Source organism: Oncorhynchus clarkii, unplaced genomic scaffold, assembly GCF_045791955.1.
Source record: "Oncorhynchus clarkii lewisi isolate Uvic-CL-2024 unplaced genomic scaffold, UVic_Ocla_1.0 unplaced_contig_10514_pilon_pilon, whole genome shotgun sequence".
NCBI lineage: Eukaryota > Metazoa > Chordata > Actinopteri > Salmoniformes > Salmonidae > Oncorhynchus > Oncorhynchus clarkii.
Genome location: NW_027257964.1, coordinates 117,501 through 136,517, shown reverse-complemented (window position 1 = coordinate 136,517; position 19,017 = coordinate 117,501). Strand labels below are relative to the sequence as shown.

The 19,017-nt window shown below is 47.2% G+C and overlaps 1 protein-coding gene across 1 annotated transcript in view; it reads left to right on the top strand.

Annotated features, from left to right (window-relative positions):
- Window positions 1-19,017, top strand: part of LOC139394295 (threonylcarbamoyladenosine tRNA methylthiotransferase-like) — a gene marked incomplete at its 3' end in the record, with an annotated part of 294,766 nt that overhangs the window by 168,515 nt on the left and 107,234 nt on the right. Inside the window, exon 6 of the mRNA XM_071142320.1 lies at window positions 9,191-9,294. Coding sequence (XP_070998421.1) covers window positions 9,191-9,294 — 104 coding nt within the window. The remainder of the gene's footprint in view (window positions 1-9,190; window positions 9,295-19,017) is intronic.

Below are 19,017 nucleotides of genomic sequence, written 5' to 3'. Positions count from 1 at the left end.
AACGATGTAGTACATTGTCCTGTGTGTGTGTGTGTGTGTGTGTGTGTGTGTCGTAATGATGAAGTATGTTGTTCTCGTACACCTTCATGTGTAATTAATGTTTGAGGAGAGAGTCACACGGCAACACAGCAAGAGGCATTCAGACGACAGGTTACAGTCGTTAAGAAATCAGAAATGAGTTACTGCAGGTGTCTAGAGAGGAGGGGGGGGGGGGCGCCTCTCGTTTGGAGAAGTAGAGGGGGGGGGGGCGCCGCGCGTTTGGAGAAGTACGTCTACATTACTGAACAATAATACAATGAAATCCCAAGCTGCTCCTTTCCACGGTCTCTAGTCACGTCTTTAAAATAACAATAATACTGGTGTTGAAAGTTCATTCAGTGGGATTCTGGTTCTGTTGGCCTGGTTCTGTTGGCCTGGTTCTGTTGGCCTGGTTCTGTTGGCCTGGTTCTGTTGGCCTGGTACTGTTGGCCTGGTTCTGTTTGAAACCAGTGTGGTTGTGATGAGCCTGAGATGCTCCTGTCAGAGTGGTTGGGATGTCCCTTGAGGTACTCAGATGGGGGGGGGGGACGGAGAGAGGGTTTGGGATGTCCCGTGAGGTATTTAGTCAGTCAGTCAGAGGGAGAGAGAAGGAGGGAGAGAGAGAGAAGGAGGGATAGGGAGAGAGAGAGAGTTTGGGATGTCCCGTGAGGTATTTAGTCAGTCAGAGACAGAGAAAGAGACATGAGAGAGAGAGGTTGGCAGCTCTCCTGTCTGTCAGCGAGGATGGATGAAGTGTAGAGAGATGGTTGACAGACACTAACAGCTCCTCTGCTTCAGGCGACCCTGCTGCTACTACACAAACTAGCTGCGTCTGAAAACAAGTGCTCCACTTTTTCTGACGCGTTTCTCTGTCAGTAACCAACATCACACAGCTACCACAGTAATACATAATTAACCACCTTGCGTATGTTTAAGTCTTAGATCACGTTAGAAGTGTGACTTTTTCCTGGGTACTTTTTTCATATTTCTGCCTTGCTGTAATTCACTCAACAGAGATCATGTTTCCCTGGTATGATTTTATCTATTGTAGCTCTGTCTAGTGGTAATGTAGACGTTGTCAGGACAACAACCTACAGTAGATGTAGTAATGTAGACGTTGTCAGGTCAACAAACTACAGTAAATGTAGTAATGTAGTTGTTGTCAGGACAACAAACTACAGTAACTGTAGTAATGTAGACATCAGGACAATAAACTACATTAAATGTAGTAATGTAGATGTTGTCAGGACAACAAACTACAGTAACTGTAGCAATGTAGTTGTTGTCAGGACAACCAAGAGAGAAGAGGCTGCAGGCCAGAGGGGGGAGTAGGGTTTTGAGAGGAGGCTGTGGAGAAACACGAGGAAGGAGGAGAGTAGACTCTTCCTGAAGCCAGACCCACAGATTTCTGGTTACAGAAACCCTGACAGGGGGTTACATGGGGGAGACAGGATGATGGGAGAGTGGGAGAGGGCCCCATCTGTTAGTGTTCTCTCTGAGGCCAGGTCATGTTAAGCTGCCATCTTTAATGCCCATTCTAATCAGGGAAAGTGCCGGAGATCTCCTTACAAAGACATCCGTTCACCTCAAATCTGACTGGACCACCACAGCATTATTAGTACTAGTCTTTAGACTAAATCTCTAGCTCTCTCTCTCTCTCCTCTCTCTCTGACTGGACCACCACAGCATTATTAGTACTAGTCTTTAGACTAAATCTCTCTCTCTCTCTATCTGACTAGACCACCACAGCATTATTAGTACTAGTCTTTACACTAAATCTCTCTCTCTCTCTCTCTGACTGGACCACCACAGCATTATTAGTACTAGTCTTTACACTAAATCTCTCTCTCTCTCTCTCTGACTGGACCACCACAGCATTATTAGTACTAGTCTTTAAACTAAATCTCTAGCTCTCTCTCCTCTCTCTCTTTCTCTTTCTCCCTGGCTCTCTCTCTCTCTCTCCTCTCTCTCTCTCTCTCTCTCTCTCTCTCTCTCTCTCCTCTCTCTCTCTCGGGCTCTCTCTCTCTCTCTCCTCTCTCTCTCTCGGGCTCTCTCTCTCTCGGGCTCTCTCTCTCTTTCTCTTTCTCCCGGGCTCTCTCTCTCTCTCTCCTCTCTCTCTCTCTCTCTCTCTCTCTCTCTCTCTCTCTCTCTCTCTCTCGGGCTCTCTCTCTCTCGGGCTCTCTCTCTCTTTCTCTTTCTCCCGGGCTATCTCTCTCTCTCTCTCGCTCTCTCTCAGGCTCTCTCTCTCTCGGGCTCTCTCTCTCTCTCTCTCTCTCTCTCTCTCTCTCTCTCTCTCTCTCTCGGGCTCTCTCTCTCTCTCTCAGGCTCTCTCTCTCTCTCTTTGTCTCTCTCTCTCATCTGTTTTGAGAGCTATTATATGTGCAGGATTGCAGCACTGTATAAAACACTCTTAGTCTGTGTGTGAATAGTGGTTTATTCTTAGTAACATATCAATCAAATTTATTTATAAAACTCTTCGTACATCAGCCGATGTCGCAAAGTGCTGTACAGAAACCCAGCCTAAAACCCCAAACAGCAAGTGATGTAGAAGCACAGTGGCTAGGAAAAAGTCATTAGAAAGGCCAAAACCTAGGATGAAACCTAGAGAGGAACCAGGCTATGAGGGGTGGCCAGTCCTCTTCTGGCTGTGCCGGGTGGTGATTATAACAGAACATGGCCAAGGTGTTCAAATGTTCATAGATGACCAGCAGGGTCAGATAATAATAATCACAGTAGTTGTAGAAGGTGAAACAGGTCAGCACCTCAGGAGTAAATGTCAGTTGACTTTTCATAGCTGATCATTAAGAGTATCTCTACTGCTCCTGCTGTCTCTAGAGAGTTGAAAACAGCAGGTCTGGGACTGGTAGCACGTCCGGTGAACAGGTCAGGGTTCCATAGCCGCAGGCAGAACAGTTGAAACTGGAGCAGCAGCACAACCAGGTGGACTGGGAACAGCAAGGAGTCATCAGGCCAGATAGTCCTGAGGCGTGGTCCCAGGGCTCAGGGTCTCCTGGAGGGAAGGGAGAGAGAGAGAATTACTTAAATTCATACAGGACACCAGATAAGACAGGATAAATACTCCAGGTATAACAGACTGACCCTAGCCCCCTGACACGTAAACTATTGCAGCATAAATACTGGAGGCTGAAACAGGAGGGGTCGGGAGACACTATGGCCCCGTCCGACGATACCCCGGACAGGGCCAAACAGGCAGGATATAACCCCATCCACTTTTCCAAAGCACTGCCCCCACACCACTAGAGGGATATCTTCAACCACCAACTTACTATCCTGAGACAAGGCCGAGTATAGCCCACAAACATCTTCCATGCGACACAAACCCGAGGGGCGGCGCCAACCCGGACAGGAAGATCACGTCAGTGACTCAACCCACTCAAGTGACGCACCCCTCCTAGGGATGGCATGAAAGAGCACCAGTAAGCCAGTGACTCAGCCCCTGTAATAGGGTTAGAGGCAGAGAATCCCAGTGGAGAGAGGGGAACCGGCCAGGCAGAGACAGCAAGGACGGTTCGTTGCTCCAGAGCCTTTCCGTTCACCTTCACACTCCTGGACCAGACTACACTCAATCATATGACCCACTGAAGAGATGAGTCTTCAGTAGAGACTTAAAGGTTGAGACCGAGTTTGCGTCTCTCACATGGGTAGGCAGACCGTTCCATAAAGATGGAGCTCTATAGGAGAAAGCCCTGCCTCCAGCTGTTTGCTTAGAAATTCTAGGGACAATTAGGAGGCCTGCGTCTTGTGACCGTAGCGTACGTGTAGGTATGTACGGCAGGACCAAATCAGAAAGATGGGTAGGAGCAAGTCCATGTAATGCTTTGTAGGTTAGCAGTAAAACCTTGAAATCAGCCCTTGCCTTGACAGGAAGCCAGTGTAGAGAGGCTAGCACTGGAGTAATATGATCACATTGTTGGGTTCTAGTCAGGATTCTAGCAGCCGTGTTTAGCACTAACTGAAGTTTATTTAGTGCTTTATCCGGGTAGCCGGAAAGTAGAGCATTGCAGTAGTCTAATCTAGATATGACAAAAGCATGGATACATTTTTCTGCATCATTTTTGGACAGAAAGTTTCTGATCTTTGCAATGTTACTAAGCTGGAGGGGGGGGTGCTGTCCTTGAATAGATGAATGTGTTGTGCTTCTATGAGACTGAAGCCCGTATGTTATCATTTGGTCACGGATGGTCTATTTCTGCTCGTCTCATTGTTACTCTGTGAGACTAGATCATTGTTGGCATGTGACTCTTCTTCATTGACAACTATAATGGTTCGGTTTGTAAATCACTATTTAGTATTTTTACTGTTGGGGGGGGGGGGGGGGGGGTTAAACACCCTGTTTACTCCATCCTAGTCTTCTGAACTGACAGGGGGGTTTAAACACCCTGTTTACTCCATCCTAGTCTTCTGAACTGACAGGGGTTTAAATAGACCCTGTTTACTCCATTCTAGTCTTCTGAACTGACAGGGGTTTAATCAGACCCTGTCTACTCCATCCTAGTCTTCTGAACTGACGGGGTTTAAACAGACCCTGTTTACTCCATCCTAGTCTTCTGAACTGACAGGGGGGTTTAAACACCCTGTTTACTCCATCCTAGTCTTCTGAACTGACAGGGGTTTAAATAGACCCTGTTTACTCCATCCTAGTCTTCTGAACTGACAGGGGTTTAATCAGACCCTGTCTACTCCATCCTAGTCTTCTGAACTGACGGGGTTTAAACAGACCCTGTTTACTCCATCCTAGTCTTCTGAACTGACGGGGGTTTAATCAGACCCTGTTTACTCCATCCTAGTCTTCTGAACTGACGGGGGTTTAGACAGACCCTGTTTACTCCATCCTAGTCTTCTGAACTGACAGGGGTTTAAACAGACCCTGTTTACTCCATCCTAGTCTTCTGAACTGACAGGGGTTTAAACAGACCCTGTTTACTCCATCCTAGTCTTCTGAACTGACAGGGGTTTAAACAGACCCTGTTTACTCCATCCTAGTCTTCTGAACTGACGGGGTTTAAACAGACCCTGTTTACTCCATCCTAGTCTTCTGAACTGACAGGGGGGTTTAGACAGACTCTGTTTACTCCATCCTAGTCTTCTGAACTGACGGGGGTTTAGACAGACTCTGTTTACTCCATCCTAGTCTTCTGAACTGACAGGGGGGTTTAGACAGACCCTGTTTACTCCATCCTAGTCTTCTGAACTGACAGGGGAGTTTAGACAGACCCTGTTTACTCCATCTTAGTCTTCTGAACTGACAGGGTTTAGACTGGAGCAGCTTCCCAGACCATGTTTACTCCATCCTAGTCTTCTGAACTGACGGGGGTTTAAACAGACCCTGTTTACTCCATCCTAGTCTTCTGAACTGACAGGGGGGTTTAGACAGACCCTGTTTACTCCATCCTAGTCTTCTGAACTGACAGGGTTTAAACAGACCCTGTTTACTCCATCCTAGTCTTCTGAACTGACAGGGGGGTTTAAACACCCTGTTTACTCCATCCTAGTCTTCTGAACTGACAGGGGTTTAAATAGACCCTGTTTACTCCATCCTAGTCTTCTGAACTGACAGGGGTTTAATCAGACCCTGTCTACTCCATCCTAGTCTTCTGAACTGACGGGGTTTAAACAGACCCTGTTTACTCCATCCTAGTCTTCTGAACTGACGGGGGTTTAATCAGACCCTGTTTACTCCATCCTAGTCTTCTGAACTGACGGGGGTTTAGACAGACCCTGTTTACTCCATCCTAGTCTTCTGAACTGACAGGGGTTTAAGAAGACCCTGTTTACTCCATCCTAGTCTTCTGAACTGACAGGGGTTTAAACAGACCCTGTTTACTCCATCCTAGTCTTCTGAACTGACAGGGGTTTAAACAGACCCTGTTTACTCCATCCTAGTCTTCTGAACTGACGGGGTTTAAACAGACCCTGTTTACTCCATCCTAGTCTTCTGAACTGACAGGGGGGTTTAGACAGACTCTGTTTACTCCATCCTAGTCTTCTGAACTGACGGGGGTTTAGACAGACTCTGTTTACTCCATCCTAGTCTTCTGAACTGACAGGGGGGTTTAGACAGACCCTGTTTACTCCATCCTAGTCTTCTGAACTGACAGGGGAGTTTAGACAGACCCTGTTTACTCCATCTTAGTCTTCTGAACTGACAGGGTTTAGACTGGAGCAGCTTCCCAGACCATGTTTACTCCATCCTAGTCTTCTGAACTGACGGGGGTTTAAACAGACCCTCTTTACTCCATCCTAGTCTTCTGAACTGACAGGGGGGTTTAGACAGACCCTGTTTACTCCATCCTAGTCTTCTGAACTGACAGGGGAGTTTAGACAGACCCTGTTTACTCCATCCTAGTCTTCTGAACTGACGGGGGTTTAGACAGACTCTGTTTACTCCATCCTAGTCTTCTGAACTGACAGGGGTTTAATCAGACCCTGTTTACTCCATCCTAGTCTTCTGAACTGACAGGGGAGTTTAGACAGACCCTGTTTACTCCATCCTAGTCTTCTGAACTGACAGGGGAGTTTAGACAGACCCTGTTTACTCCATCCTAGTCTTCTGAACTGACGAGGGTTTAAACAGACCCTGTTTACTCCATCCTAGTCTTCTGAACTGACAGGGGGGTTTAGACAGACCCTGTTTACTCCATCTTAGTCTTCTGAACTGACAGGGTTTAATCAGACCCTGTTTACTCCATCCTAGTCTTCTGAACTGACGGGGGTTTAGACAGACTCTGTTTACTCCATCCTAGTCTTCTGAACTGACAGGGTTTAATCAGACCCTGTTTACTCCATCCTAGTCTTCTGAACTGACGGGGGTTTAGACAGACCCTGTTTACTCCATCTTAGTCTTCTGAACTGACAGGGTTTAATCAGACCCTGTTTACTCCATCCTAGTCTTCTGAACTGACGGGGGTTTAAACAGACCCTGTTTACTCCATCCTAGTCTTCTGAACTGACGGGGGTTTAAACAGACCCTGTTTACTCCATCCTAGACTTCTGAACTGACAGGGGGGTTTAGTCAGACCCTGTTTACTCCATCCTAGTCTTCTGAACTGATGGGGGTTTAGACAGACCCTGTTTACTCCATCCTAGTCTTCTGAACTGACGGGGGTTTAGACTGGAGCATGTTCCCAGACCCTGTTTACTCCATCCTAGTCTTCTGAACTGACAGGGGGGTTTAGACAGACCCTGTTTACTCCATCCTAGTCTTCTGAACTGACGGGGGTTTAGACTGGAGCATGTTCCCAGACCCTGTTTACTCCATCCTAGTCTTCTGAACTGACAGGGGGGTTTAGACAGACCCTGTTTACTCCATCCTAGTCTTCTGAACTGACGGGGGAGTTTAGACTGTTTGTCCAGGAGTCAACCTAGTCTTTATCCCTCCCAACATGAGGCCTAAAATATACCATAGAGAAATAAAACGGCTTTGTTTCCACGGTTGTTTGACCATGGTCTCAAAAAAAATCTTGCTTACAAAGTCTTCGGAATGTGAAAGAGAAATGTGTCCCTGTAAAAAAAAATATATTTATATATATAAATATATAACTATATAAAACATTCCTACCAGCCAGCTTGAATCATTTCTGTTTTCTTCCATTTGATTTGTTCCATTTATCCCTCTGGCTGTCTTTAAACCAATGAAAAACAGACTCGTTTCGCCCTCTCTAGAAACCCGGGTTAAGGCAAGACAACAGCAGTAGCATCATTGATCTCCTGAATCCCAGCAGCTTGGCACGTCAAGGCCAGACACCACTACAACCAGCAGCACAGGCTTTGTACGACACTGTGTGTGTCTTAGTGGTTAAGATAGAGAGGGAGGGAGGGAGAGAGGGAGCTAGGGAGGGAGGGAGAGAGAGAGAGGGAGGGAGGGAGAGCTAGGGAGGGGGGGGGAGAGAGGGAGAGAGAGAAGGAGGGAGGGAGAGAGAGAGAGGGAGAGAGAGCTAGAGAGGGAGGGAGGGGAGAGAGAGGATCTGTGTGGAGAACAGGTAATGTTGATATAGCCGTTGTCTCTCTCTCCTCTCTTTCATTCTTCCAGAACTTGGAAACAGCCATGATACCGCCATGTCAAAGTTTTGGCACTGCCTGCTCTTGGATGTGTGTGTGTGAAAGAGCTGTGTGTGTGTGAGCTGTAGTTGTCTGAACTCAGCCGGACACACAGCTCATCAGGGGAACAGGAAAGCTGAGAACTCAAAGAAGCCCTGAGCGTCTCAGCTAAACAGTCAGCCAGCAACAGAGGAATTCAGCCAGCCAGCCAGCAACAGAGGAATTCAGCCAGTCAGCCAGCCCAGTCAGCTCAGCTCAGCCAGCCAGCCAGCCTAGTCAGCCAGCCAGCCAGTCAGTCAGCCAGCCTAGTCAGCTCAGCTCAGCCAGTCAGCCCAGCCAGCCAGTCAGTCAGCCAGCCTAGTCAGTCAGCCAGCCAGCCAGCCTAGTCAGTCAGCCAGCCAAGTCAGTCAGCCAGCCAGCCACCCAGCCAGCCCAGCCAGCCTAGTCAGTCAGTCAGTCAGCCAGCCAGCCAGCCAGTCAGCCCAGCCAGTCACACTAAGGAATGGAAACCTGCCATCCTGCACTGTGCTTCTCTCCTCTCAGATTCACTTCACAGCAAATATAACAAGCAGAAGGAGACAGACGTACGGAGAACCAGAACAATTGATCATGTCTGAAAGGAAAGCAGTTGTCCACCTCGGCACTCACATCAAAAGAGCCCTTGATGAGGGAGGGAGGGAGGGAGGGAGGGGGGGGGGGCAACCAGGGAGGGAGGAAGGGAGGGGGGGGGACAACAACCAACTATACCACTCCAAAGATTCAGTTCTCTCACCTGGTTCATTTCCCTCTTCAGATATGTTCTTCCTCTATATTATAACGTTTAGTTAAAAGGCTATTTGGTCTCAGAATCATCTAATGAACCATATGATTGCCTGGGAGAGGGGGGTGTTTGGTCGTTCGTACACCTGATCACACACACACACACCCTGGTGTTGTTGTTGTCTTACGACACCTCTAGATCTCTTTAAGATGGCCGCCTTCTAAAAGGCTTCCTTGGCCGCTGCTTGTAACGTCTCAAGTCCTGGCGGTTCTACTGATAAACTTCACTGGTCTGTTGAAATCAGATGTAGGTTTGTCTGAGGCGTGACCTCCTCTTCTCTCTCTCTCTCTCCAGTTGTCTGAATGCCTGTACGTACTGTAAAACCAAGCATGCCAGAGGAGACCTGGCCAGCTACCCCGTGGAGGAACTCGTGGAGAGAGCCAGACAGTCCTTCCAAGGTGAGTCTACAGCCGACCAATCACGCTGCTGCTCCAGGTACACTGACTCCTTTAAACCACCTTCTTTTACTAACTATCAACTCTTTGTTGGAGATGGGGATCTAGTGGGTTGTTGGAGATTGGGGATCTAGTGGGTTGTTGGAGATGGGGATCTAGTGGGTTGTTGGAGATGGGGATCTAGTGGGTTGTAGGAGATGGGGATCTAGTGGGTTGTAGGAGATGGGGATCTAGTGGATTGTAGGAGATGGGGATCTAGTGGGTTGTAGGAGATAGCACCAGGGGGATCTAGTGGGTTGTTGGAGATGGGGATCTAGTGGGTTGTTGGAGATCGCACCAGGGGATCTAGTGGGTTGTTGGAGATGGGGATCTAGTGGGTTGTGGGAGATCGTACCATAGAGATCTAGTGGGTTGTAGGAGATAGCACCAGGGGGATCTAGTGGGTTGTTGGAGATAGGGATCTAGTGGGTTGTTGGAGATGGCACCAGGAGGATCTAGTGGGCTATTGGAGATGGGGATCTAGTGGGTTGTTGGAGATAGCACCATGGGATCTAGTGGATTGTAGGAGATGGCACCAGGGGGATCTAGTGGGCTGTTGGAGATGGGGATCTAGTGGGTTGTTGGAGATGGCACCAGGGGGATCTAGTGGGCTATTGGAGATGGGGATCTAGTGGGTTGTTGGAGATGGTACCAGGAGATCTAGTGGGTTGTTGGAGATAGCACCAGGGGGATCTAGTGGGTTGTAGGAGATGGTACCATGGGGATCTAGTGGGTTGTAGGAGATGGTACCAGGGGGATCTAGTGGGTTGTAGGAGATGGTACCAGGGGGATCTAGTGGGTTGTAGGAGATTGTACCAGGCGGATCCAGTGGGTTGTAGGAGATGGTGCCATGGGGATCTAGTGGGTTGTAGGAGATGGTACCATGGGGATCTAGTGGGTTGTATGAGATGGTACCAGGGGGATCTAGTGGGTTGTAGGATATCAACACACCACTACTAGCTAAAGTCCGTTGGACTTCTTCACCCAACATCGATACAGTTGTTCACGTTTCTTTGTAGACAAGTAACTATCTAACTAACGGCAGACATACTTCCTCGCAGTCCATGTTGCTTTATTTCTAGTAACTGCCACATATATCTATCATCAACAAGCCCAGTTCAGAGCCAACTAACACACCACTACTAACTAACTAAATAACTAACTAACTAACTAACTAACGGCAGACAGACTTCCTCACTGTCCATGTGGCTTTATTTCTAGTAACTGCCCCTCATTTCTATCATCAACAAGCCTAGTTCAGAGCCAACTAACACACCACTACTAACTAACTAACTAACTAACTAACTAACTAACTAACTAACTAACTAACTAACGGCAGACAGACTTCCTCACTGTCCATGTGGCTTTATTTCTAGTAACTGCCCCTCATTTCTATCATCAACAAGCCCAGTTCAGAGCCAACAAACACACCACTACTAACAAACTAACTAACTAATAAACTAACTAACTAACTAACTAACTAACTAACTAACGGCAGACAGACTTCCTCGCTGTCCATGTTGCTTTATTTCTAGTAACTGCCCCTCATTTCTATCATCAACAAGCCCAGTTCAGAGCCAACTAACACACCACTACTAACTAACTAATGAACTAACTAATGAACTAACTAACTAACTAACTAACTAACTAACTAACGGCAGACAGACTTCCTCACTGTCCATGTTGCTTTATTTCTAGTAACTGCCCCTCATTTCTATCATCAACAAGCCCCGTTCAGAGCCAATGAAACGACAGGTCCCTTTTTAATGCTCTCCGACAACCGTCTGTTAATCCGTCCTGATTGGACAGCTGATTTCATCATGCCTCTCCACATAGACTGACACGTCTCATCATGTTTCTATCTAAGGCAGACGGATGGACGGACACGCCTCCCCCAAAAGCATTATTCATTATCTGTCTCTCTGTGTGTGTGGAGTCTGTCAGCAACACGGGCCTGCCTGTCAGTCACAGAGCAGTGATAGGACAGTTCTGGAATCACACCCAACCAATCAGGTTAACCAGCCAATCGTTGTGTCAGGCAGTTATCAGGGGGGGGTAGTTCCTATCAGTTCCCTGGGTGTATTACATGGATAAGTTAAAGTACTGTGTGTTTTTGTGTGTTTTTACCTCAGGTATAGTGCAGTATTACAGTGTAGTCTAATACTTGTGGTTTATCACATAATACCAGGCGTTTGGCATCGCTATTACTAAATGGAAAAAGCATAACAGTCTCCCTGAGGCCTTCTGACATCCGAGTCCACGATGAAGATGAATTCATACGTGATTTTGTAAAAAATTTTAAGCTGTTAAACGCTGTTCGTTGTTCTCTCATCTCTCTCTTCCCAGTGTGGAAGTCTTACCGGTCGTCTTAGTGCAGATTGGAGTTCAATACTAAAGAGGAATACCATGTTTTATTGACTTGTCTCTAGTGCGCTGGTTTAGTTTGCCATGGAGGGGTCATGAAGGGGTCATGTGAACACACGGTGGTGTTTTTATTGGACGGAGAGGATGGACACGTTCCAAATGGGACCCTATTCCATTTATAGTGCACTACTACCCATAGGGCACTGGTCTAAAGTAGTGCACTATATAGGGAATAGGGCTCTGGTCTAAAGTAGTGCACAATATAGGGAATAGGGCTCTGGTCTAAATTACTGCACTATATAGGGAATAGGGCTCTGGTCTAATGTAGTGCACTATATAGGGAATAGGGCTTTGGTCTAAAGTAGTGCACTATATAGGGAATAGGGCTCTGGTCTAATGTAGTGCACTATATAGGGAATAGGGCTTTGGTCTAAAGTAGTGCACTATATAGGGAATATGGCTCTGGTCTAATGTAGTGCACTATATAGGGAATAGGGCTCTGGTCTAAAGTAGTGCACTATATAGGGAATAGGGCTCTGGTCTAATGTAGTGCACTATATAGGGAATAGGGCTCTGGTCTAAAGTAGTGCACTATATAGGGAATAGGGCCCTGGTCTAAAGTAGTGCACTATATAGGGAATAGGGCCCTGGTCTAAAGTAGTGCAGTGTATAGGGTGGACTCGGGGCTGTTGCTGTTGTGTGAAGGCTGTTGCTGTGGTGTGAAGGATGTTGCTGTGGTGTGAAGGATGTTGCTGTGGTGTGAAGGATGTTGCTCTGTGTGAAGGCTGTTGCTGTGGTGTGAAGGCTGTTGCTGTGGTGTGAAGGCTGTTGTGTGTGAAGGCTGTTGCTCTGTGTGAAGGCTGTTGCTGTGGTGTGAAGGCTGTTGCTGTGGTGTGAAGGCTGTTGCTGTGGTGTGAAGACTGTTGGTGTGGTGTGAAGGCTGTTGCTGTGGTGTGAAGGCTGTTGCTGTGGTGTGAAGGCTGTTGCTGTGGTGTGAAGGCTGTTGTGCTGTAAAGGATGTTGCTGTGGTGTGAAGGCTGTTGCTGTGGTGTGAAGGCTGTTGTGCTGTAAAGGATGTTGCTGTGGTGTGAAGGCTGTTGCTGTGGTGTGAAGGCTGTTGTTCTGTGTGAAGGCTGTTGCTCTGCTGTGAAGGCTGTTGCTCTGCTGTGAAGGCTGTTGCTGTGGTGTGAAGGCTGTTGTTCTGTGTGAAGGCTGTTGCTCTGCTGTGAAGGCTGTTGCTGTGGTGTGAAGGCTGTTGCTCTGTGTGAAGGCTGTTGCTGTATGAGTGCTCTACTGTAAGGGCCAGTTTCTCTCATAATGTGTATGTCATTAATAGTTAAATGTAGGATAGGTAAAGTACATCAGGTTGACCACACAATGTCAGTTCCACTGACTACAATAACAGCTACACGTCCTTAAAATGCATGGTGTCCAAATGTGGAAAGCCTTGTTATTTAATGTGACTGGTGGTAGAACATGTTTGTTTAACTTGTTCCTGAGAACAGACACGGTGTACGGTAACGTGTGTGTGTGTGTGTGTGTGTGTGTGTGTGTGAGTGTGTGTGAGAGAGTGTGTGTGTGTGTGTGTGAGAGAGAAAGAGCCTGACAGCAGAAGTTGTTGACGTGAGCAGGACAGAAAAAAGAGAAGCCCAGGAGCTCGTCAACAGTTAAGAGCTGCGGAAACAAGAAGGGACCAGACCGTTGGTGTGTTTTTAAATATGAAGAACACCCATCAACTGATTAGAAAGAGGAAGTTCTGGTTTGGCCACAAGTATCAGTCACATTGGAGCCGCGTTTACTGTTAAGCAACACTCCATGTTGTGTTTTATCACAGAGCTGGACTGGAACACACATTATTACTGTTAAGCAACACTCCATGTTGTGTTTTATCACAGAGCTGGACTGGAACACACATTATTACTGTTAAGCAACACTCCATGTTGTGTTTTATCACAGAGCTGGACTGGAACACACATTATTACTGTTAAGCAACACTCCATGTTGTGTTTTATCACAGAGCTGGACTGGAACACACATTATTACTGTTTGACTGTGTGTGTGTGTGTGTGTGTGTACGTAGGGTGTGTGTGTGTGTACGTAGGGTGTGTGTGTGTGTATGTACGGTGTGTGTGTGTGTGTGTGTGTGTGTGTGTGTGTGTGTGTGTGTGTGTGTGTGTGTGTGTACGTAGGGTGAGTGTGTGTGTGTACGTAGGGTGTGTGTGTGTGTGTAATTAGGGTGTGTGGATGTGTGTGTGTGTATAGGATAATGAGTTCTACAGGGTGGTAGTCATTTAGCCAGGTTGCCTTTGCTTGGGTACAGAGATAATGAGTTCTATAGGGCTTGGGTACAGGGATAATGAGTTCTACAGGGATAACGCTGGACATATTGAAGCATGTGGGGACCACGGACTGGGATAAGGTTGAATTTATCCGTGAACACAGCCAGCTGTTCTGAGCCCTGAGGACGTGTCCTAGGATACCAGCTGGTCTGAGACCTGAGGACGTGTCGTAGGATACCGTCTGGTCTGAGACCTGAGGACGTGTCCTAGGATACCGTCTGGTCTGAGACCTGAGGACGGGTCCTAGGATACCGTCTGGTCTGAGCCCTGATGACGTGTCCTAGGATACCGTCTGGTCTGAGCCCTGAGGACGTGTCCTAGGATACCGTCTGGACCGTCTGGTCTGAGACCTGAGGACGTGTCCTAGGATACCGTCTGGTCTGAGACCTGAGGACGTGTCCTAGGATACCGTCTGGTCTGATCCCTGAGGACGTGTCCTAGGATACCGTCTGGTCTGAGCCCTGAGGACGTGTCCTAGGATACCGGCTGGTCTGAGATCTGAGGACGTGTCCTAGGATACCGTCTGGTCTGAGCCCTGAGGACGTGTCCTAGGATACCGTCTAGCCCTGAGGACGTGTCCTAGGATACCGTCTGGTCTGAGACCTGAGGACGTGTCCTAGGATACCGTCTGGACCGGTTGGTCTGAGCCCTGAGGACGTGTCCTAGGATACCGTCTGGTCTGAGACCTGAGGACGTGTCCTAGGATACCGTCTGGACCGGTTGGTCTGAGCCCTGAGGACGTGTCCTAGGATACCGTCTGGACCAGCTGCTCTGCATGTTTTCACCCGCTTGAAGGGCTTAACCCACATGAGCCCCCAGAGATGGAGCGCTCGCTGTCCTCTACAGCAGTGGGGGTCCTCTTGTGGGAGGATGGGTGGGTGGGGGGAGGGTACCTCGAAGCGAGCGTTTTAAAGTGTTTAGCTGGTCTGGGAGAAAGGGGGGGTACCTCGACGCGAGCGTTTTAAAGTGTTTAGCTGGTCTGGGAGAAAGACCTCGAAGCGAGCGTTTGGGAGAACGCCATCTCAGTGTTCGTCGTACAGATGCTTTCCTCTGGCAGGTCCGTGGTCATCGACCACGCCAGTGTCGTTGAAATGCAAATCCATGCTGTCCCTCTACTGTCTTTTATGCAGCTTTGATTGATTTCCGGAGATGATATTTTAGGCAGATTTCAGTGCTGCTTATTTACCTCAAAATACATTTGAATAAGTACGGAAATCTCCCCCCCAAAATATCCCAGATGATACATTTTATTTATCTAACCTTTATTTAACTAGGCAAGTCAGTTAAGAACAAATTCTTATTTTCAATGACGGCCTTGGAACAGTGGGTTAACTGCCTGTTCAGGGGCAGAACGACAACATGTACCTTGTCAGCTCGGGGGTTTGAACTTGCAACCTTCCGGTTATTAGTGCAACGCTCTAACCACTAGGCTACCCTGCCGCCCCATGAATAAAATGAATAAAACCTTATTTGATGAACTGTGATCAGAATTCTTGCGTTTCGGGTTAATGTACCTCTGCTTATCTCACTAAATGAAACAAATACACTCCTCAATTTGATTCGCTATTTGGTTTGAGTACAAAAAAATAATCTGCATAAGAAGTAAAGACTAATTATGATTGGCCCAGTTCACCAATAGACAGTTTTATTCATTTATCTGAGATTTTTTTTTTTAAATGTAATAACGCTTTTATTCAAATGTGATTAGAGGTAAATAGCACTGAAGCCTGCCAAAAAAACAAAATGGAGTCCTTTTTAAGTAATTTGAATTATTCAAATGACTGGATGAATAATTTCACATCAGAAGCCTTTTTTTTACATGCATTTCCTGGTTAGAGAGAGTCCTTAGACAGGTCGCTGTCTAGAATACTCTGACTGACTCCTCTAACGGGGGAGTGTGTGTGTGTGTGTGTGTGTGTGAGAGACAGGGGGTGGGGGTTAGACTGAGAGACTGAGGTCCCTGACAAGGACAGGAGCCCCTCCCTTCCTGCCATCCTTCACACCCCCATGTTGTGAAAGAGCGCCATGCGTAGCTTTGAAGCTTGGCAGAGGATGTCAACCTCTCCTCCAACGCTGATGTTATGTTTTCCTCTCTCTCTCTGTCCCTCTCTCTCTCTGTCCCTCTCTCTCTCTGTCCCTCTCTCTCTGTCCCTCTCTCTCTGTCCCTCTCTCTCTGTCTCTCTGTCTCTCTCTCTCTGTCTCTCTGTCCCTCTCTCTCTCTGTCTCTCTCTCTCTCTGCCCCTCTCTCTCTTTGTCCCACTCTCTCTGTCACTCTCTCTCTCTCTCTCTCTCTCTCTGTCCCTCTCTCTCTCTGTCCCTCTCTCTCTCTGTCCCTCTCTCTCTCTGTCCCTCTCTCTCTCTGTCCCTCTCTCTCTCTGTCCCTCTCTCTCTCTCTGTCCCTCTCTCTCTCTGTCCCTCTCTCTCTCTGTCCCTCTCTCTGTCCCTCTCTCTCTCTCTGTCTCTCTCTCTCTTTGTCTCTCTCTCTCTCTCTCTTTGTCTCTCTCTCTCTCTCCCTCTCTCTCTGTCCCTCTCTCTCTCTCTCCCTCTCTCTCTGTCCCTCTCTCTCTGTCCCTCTCTCTCTGTCTCTCTGTCCCTCTCTCTCTGTCCCTTTCTCTCTGTCCCTCTCTCTCTGTCCCTTTCTCTCTGTCCCTCTCTCTCTGTCTCTCTCTCTCTCTGTCCCTCTCTCTCTGTCCCTCTCTCTCTGTCCCTCTCTCTCTGTCTCTCTCTCTCTGTCCCTCTCTCTCTCTCCCTCTCTCTCTGTCCCTCTCTCTCTGTCTCTCTCTCTCTCTCTGCCCCTCTCTCTCTCTGTCCCTCTCTCAATTCAATTCAATTCAATTCATAGGCTTTATTGGCATGTGAAACATGTGTTAACATTGCCAAAGCAAGTGAGGTAGACAACATACAAAGTGAATATATAAAGTGAAATAAACAATAAAAATGAACTGTAAACATTACACATACAGAGGTTTCAAAACAGTAAAGACATTACAAATGTCATAGTATATATATACAGTGTTTTAACAATGTACAAATGGTTAAAGTACACAATGGTGTGTGTTCTTCACTGGTTGCCCTTTTCTCGTGGCAACAAGTCACAAATCTTGCTGCTGGGAGTTTATCAAAATTGGATTTGTTTTCGAATTCTTTGTGGATCTGTGTAATCTGAGGGAAATATGTCTCTCTAATATGGTCATACATTGGGCAGGAGGTTAGGAAGTGCAGCTCAGTTTCCACCTCATTTTGTGGGCAGTGAGCACATAGGCCGCCGTAGGCAGACATGGCTCTCAAGAGAAGACAGGCTTTCTCAATAGCAAGGCTATGCTCACTGAGTCTGTACATAGTCAAAGCTTTCCTTAATTTTGGGTCAGTCACAGTGGTCAGGTATTCTGCCGCTGTGTACTCTCTGTTTAGGGCCAAATAGCATTCTAGTTTGCTCTGTTTTTTTGTTAATTCTTTCCAATGTGTCAAGTAATTATCTTTTTGTTTTCTCATGATCTGTCCCTCTCTCTCTCTGTCCCTCTCTTTCTGTCCCTCTCTCTCTGTCCCTCTCTCTCTGTCCCTCTCTCTCTCTCTGTCCCTCTCTTTCTCTCTTCTCCCTCTCTATCCCTCACTTACTTCTCCCTCTCTCTCTCTCCCCCTCTGTCCCTCTCTCCCTCTTTCTCTCTTTCCCTCTCTCTCTCCCTCACTTACTTATCCCTCTCTCTCTCCCTCACTTCACCCTCTCTCTCTCTCCCCCTCTGTCTCTCTTTCTCTCTTCTCCCTCTCTCTCCTTCACTTACTTCTCTCTCTTCTCCCTCTCTATCTTCTCTCTCTTCTTCTGTCTGGTAATAATTGGATGTCTCTTCCTGTCTGAGATGTCAGATCTTGGCCTGAGGGACTGTTTAGTGCCTTCTCAGCACAGCAGCCTCTCAGTGAGCGTCTCAAACAGCACCCTATTCCCTATATGGTGCGTTATGGGTCCAGGTCCAAAGTAGTGCACTATATAGGGAATAGAGAGCCGTTGAGGACACACCAGCGTCTCTGATTTATTTGTGCCGTTGTGCTGTGTTCGGTCTCTCTCCTCTCTAAGTCCTGTAGAATGATTATCCTGGGTTAAGATGTGTTCGGTCTCTCTCCTCTCTAAGTCCTGTAGAATGATTATCCTGGGTTAAGATGTGTTCGGTCTCTCTCCTCTCTAAGTTCTGTAGAATGATTATCCTGGGTTAAGATGTGTTCGGTCTCTCTCCTCTCTAAGTCCTGTAGAATGATTATCCTGGGTTAAGATGTGTTCAGTCTCTCTCCTCTCTAAGTCCTGTAGAATGATTATCCTGGGTTAAGATGTGATGTGTTCGGTCTCTCTCCTCTCTAAGTCCTGTAGAATGATTATCCTGGGTTAAGATGTGTTCGGTCTCTCTCCTCTCTAAGTTCTGTAGAATGATTATCCTGGGTTAAGATGTGTTCGGTCTCTCTCCTCTCTAAGTCCTGTAGAATGATTATCCTGGGTTAAGATGTGTTCGGTCTCTCTCCTCTCTAAGTCCTGTAGAATGATTATCCTGGGTTAAGATGTGTTCGGTCTCTCTCCTCTCTAAGTCCTGTAGAATGATTATCCTGGGTTAAGATGTGTTCGGTCTCTCTCCTCTCTAAGTCCTGTAGAATGATTATCCTGGGTTAAGATGTGTTCGGTCTCTCTCCTCTCTAAGTCCTGTAGAATGATTATCCTGGGTTAAGATGTGTTCGGTCTCTCTCCTCTCTAAGTCCTGTAGAATGATTATCCTGGGTTAAGATGTGATGTGTTCTGTCTCTCTCCTCTCTAAGTCATGTAGAATGATTATCCTGGGTTAAGATGTGTTCAGTCTCTCTCTCCTCTAAGTCCTGTAGAATGATTATCCTGGGTTAAGATGTGTTCGGTCTCTCTCCTCTCTAAGTCCTGTAGAATGATTATCCTGGGTTAAGATGTGATGTGTTCTGTCTCTCTCCTCTCTAAGTCCTGTAGAATGATTATCCT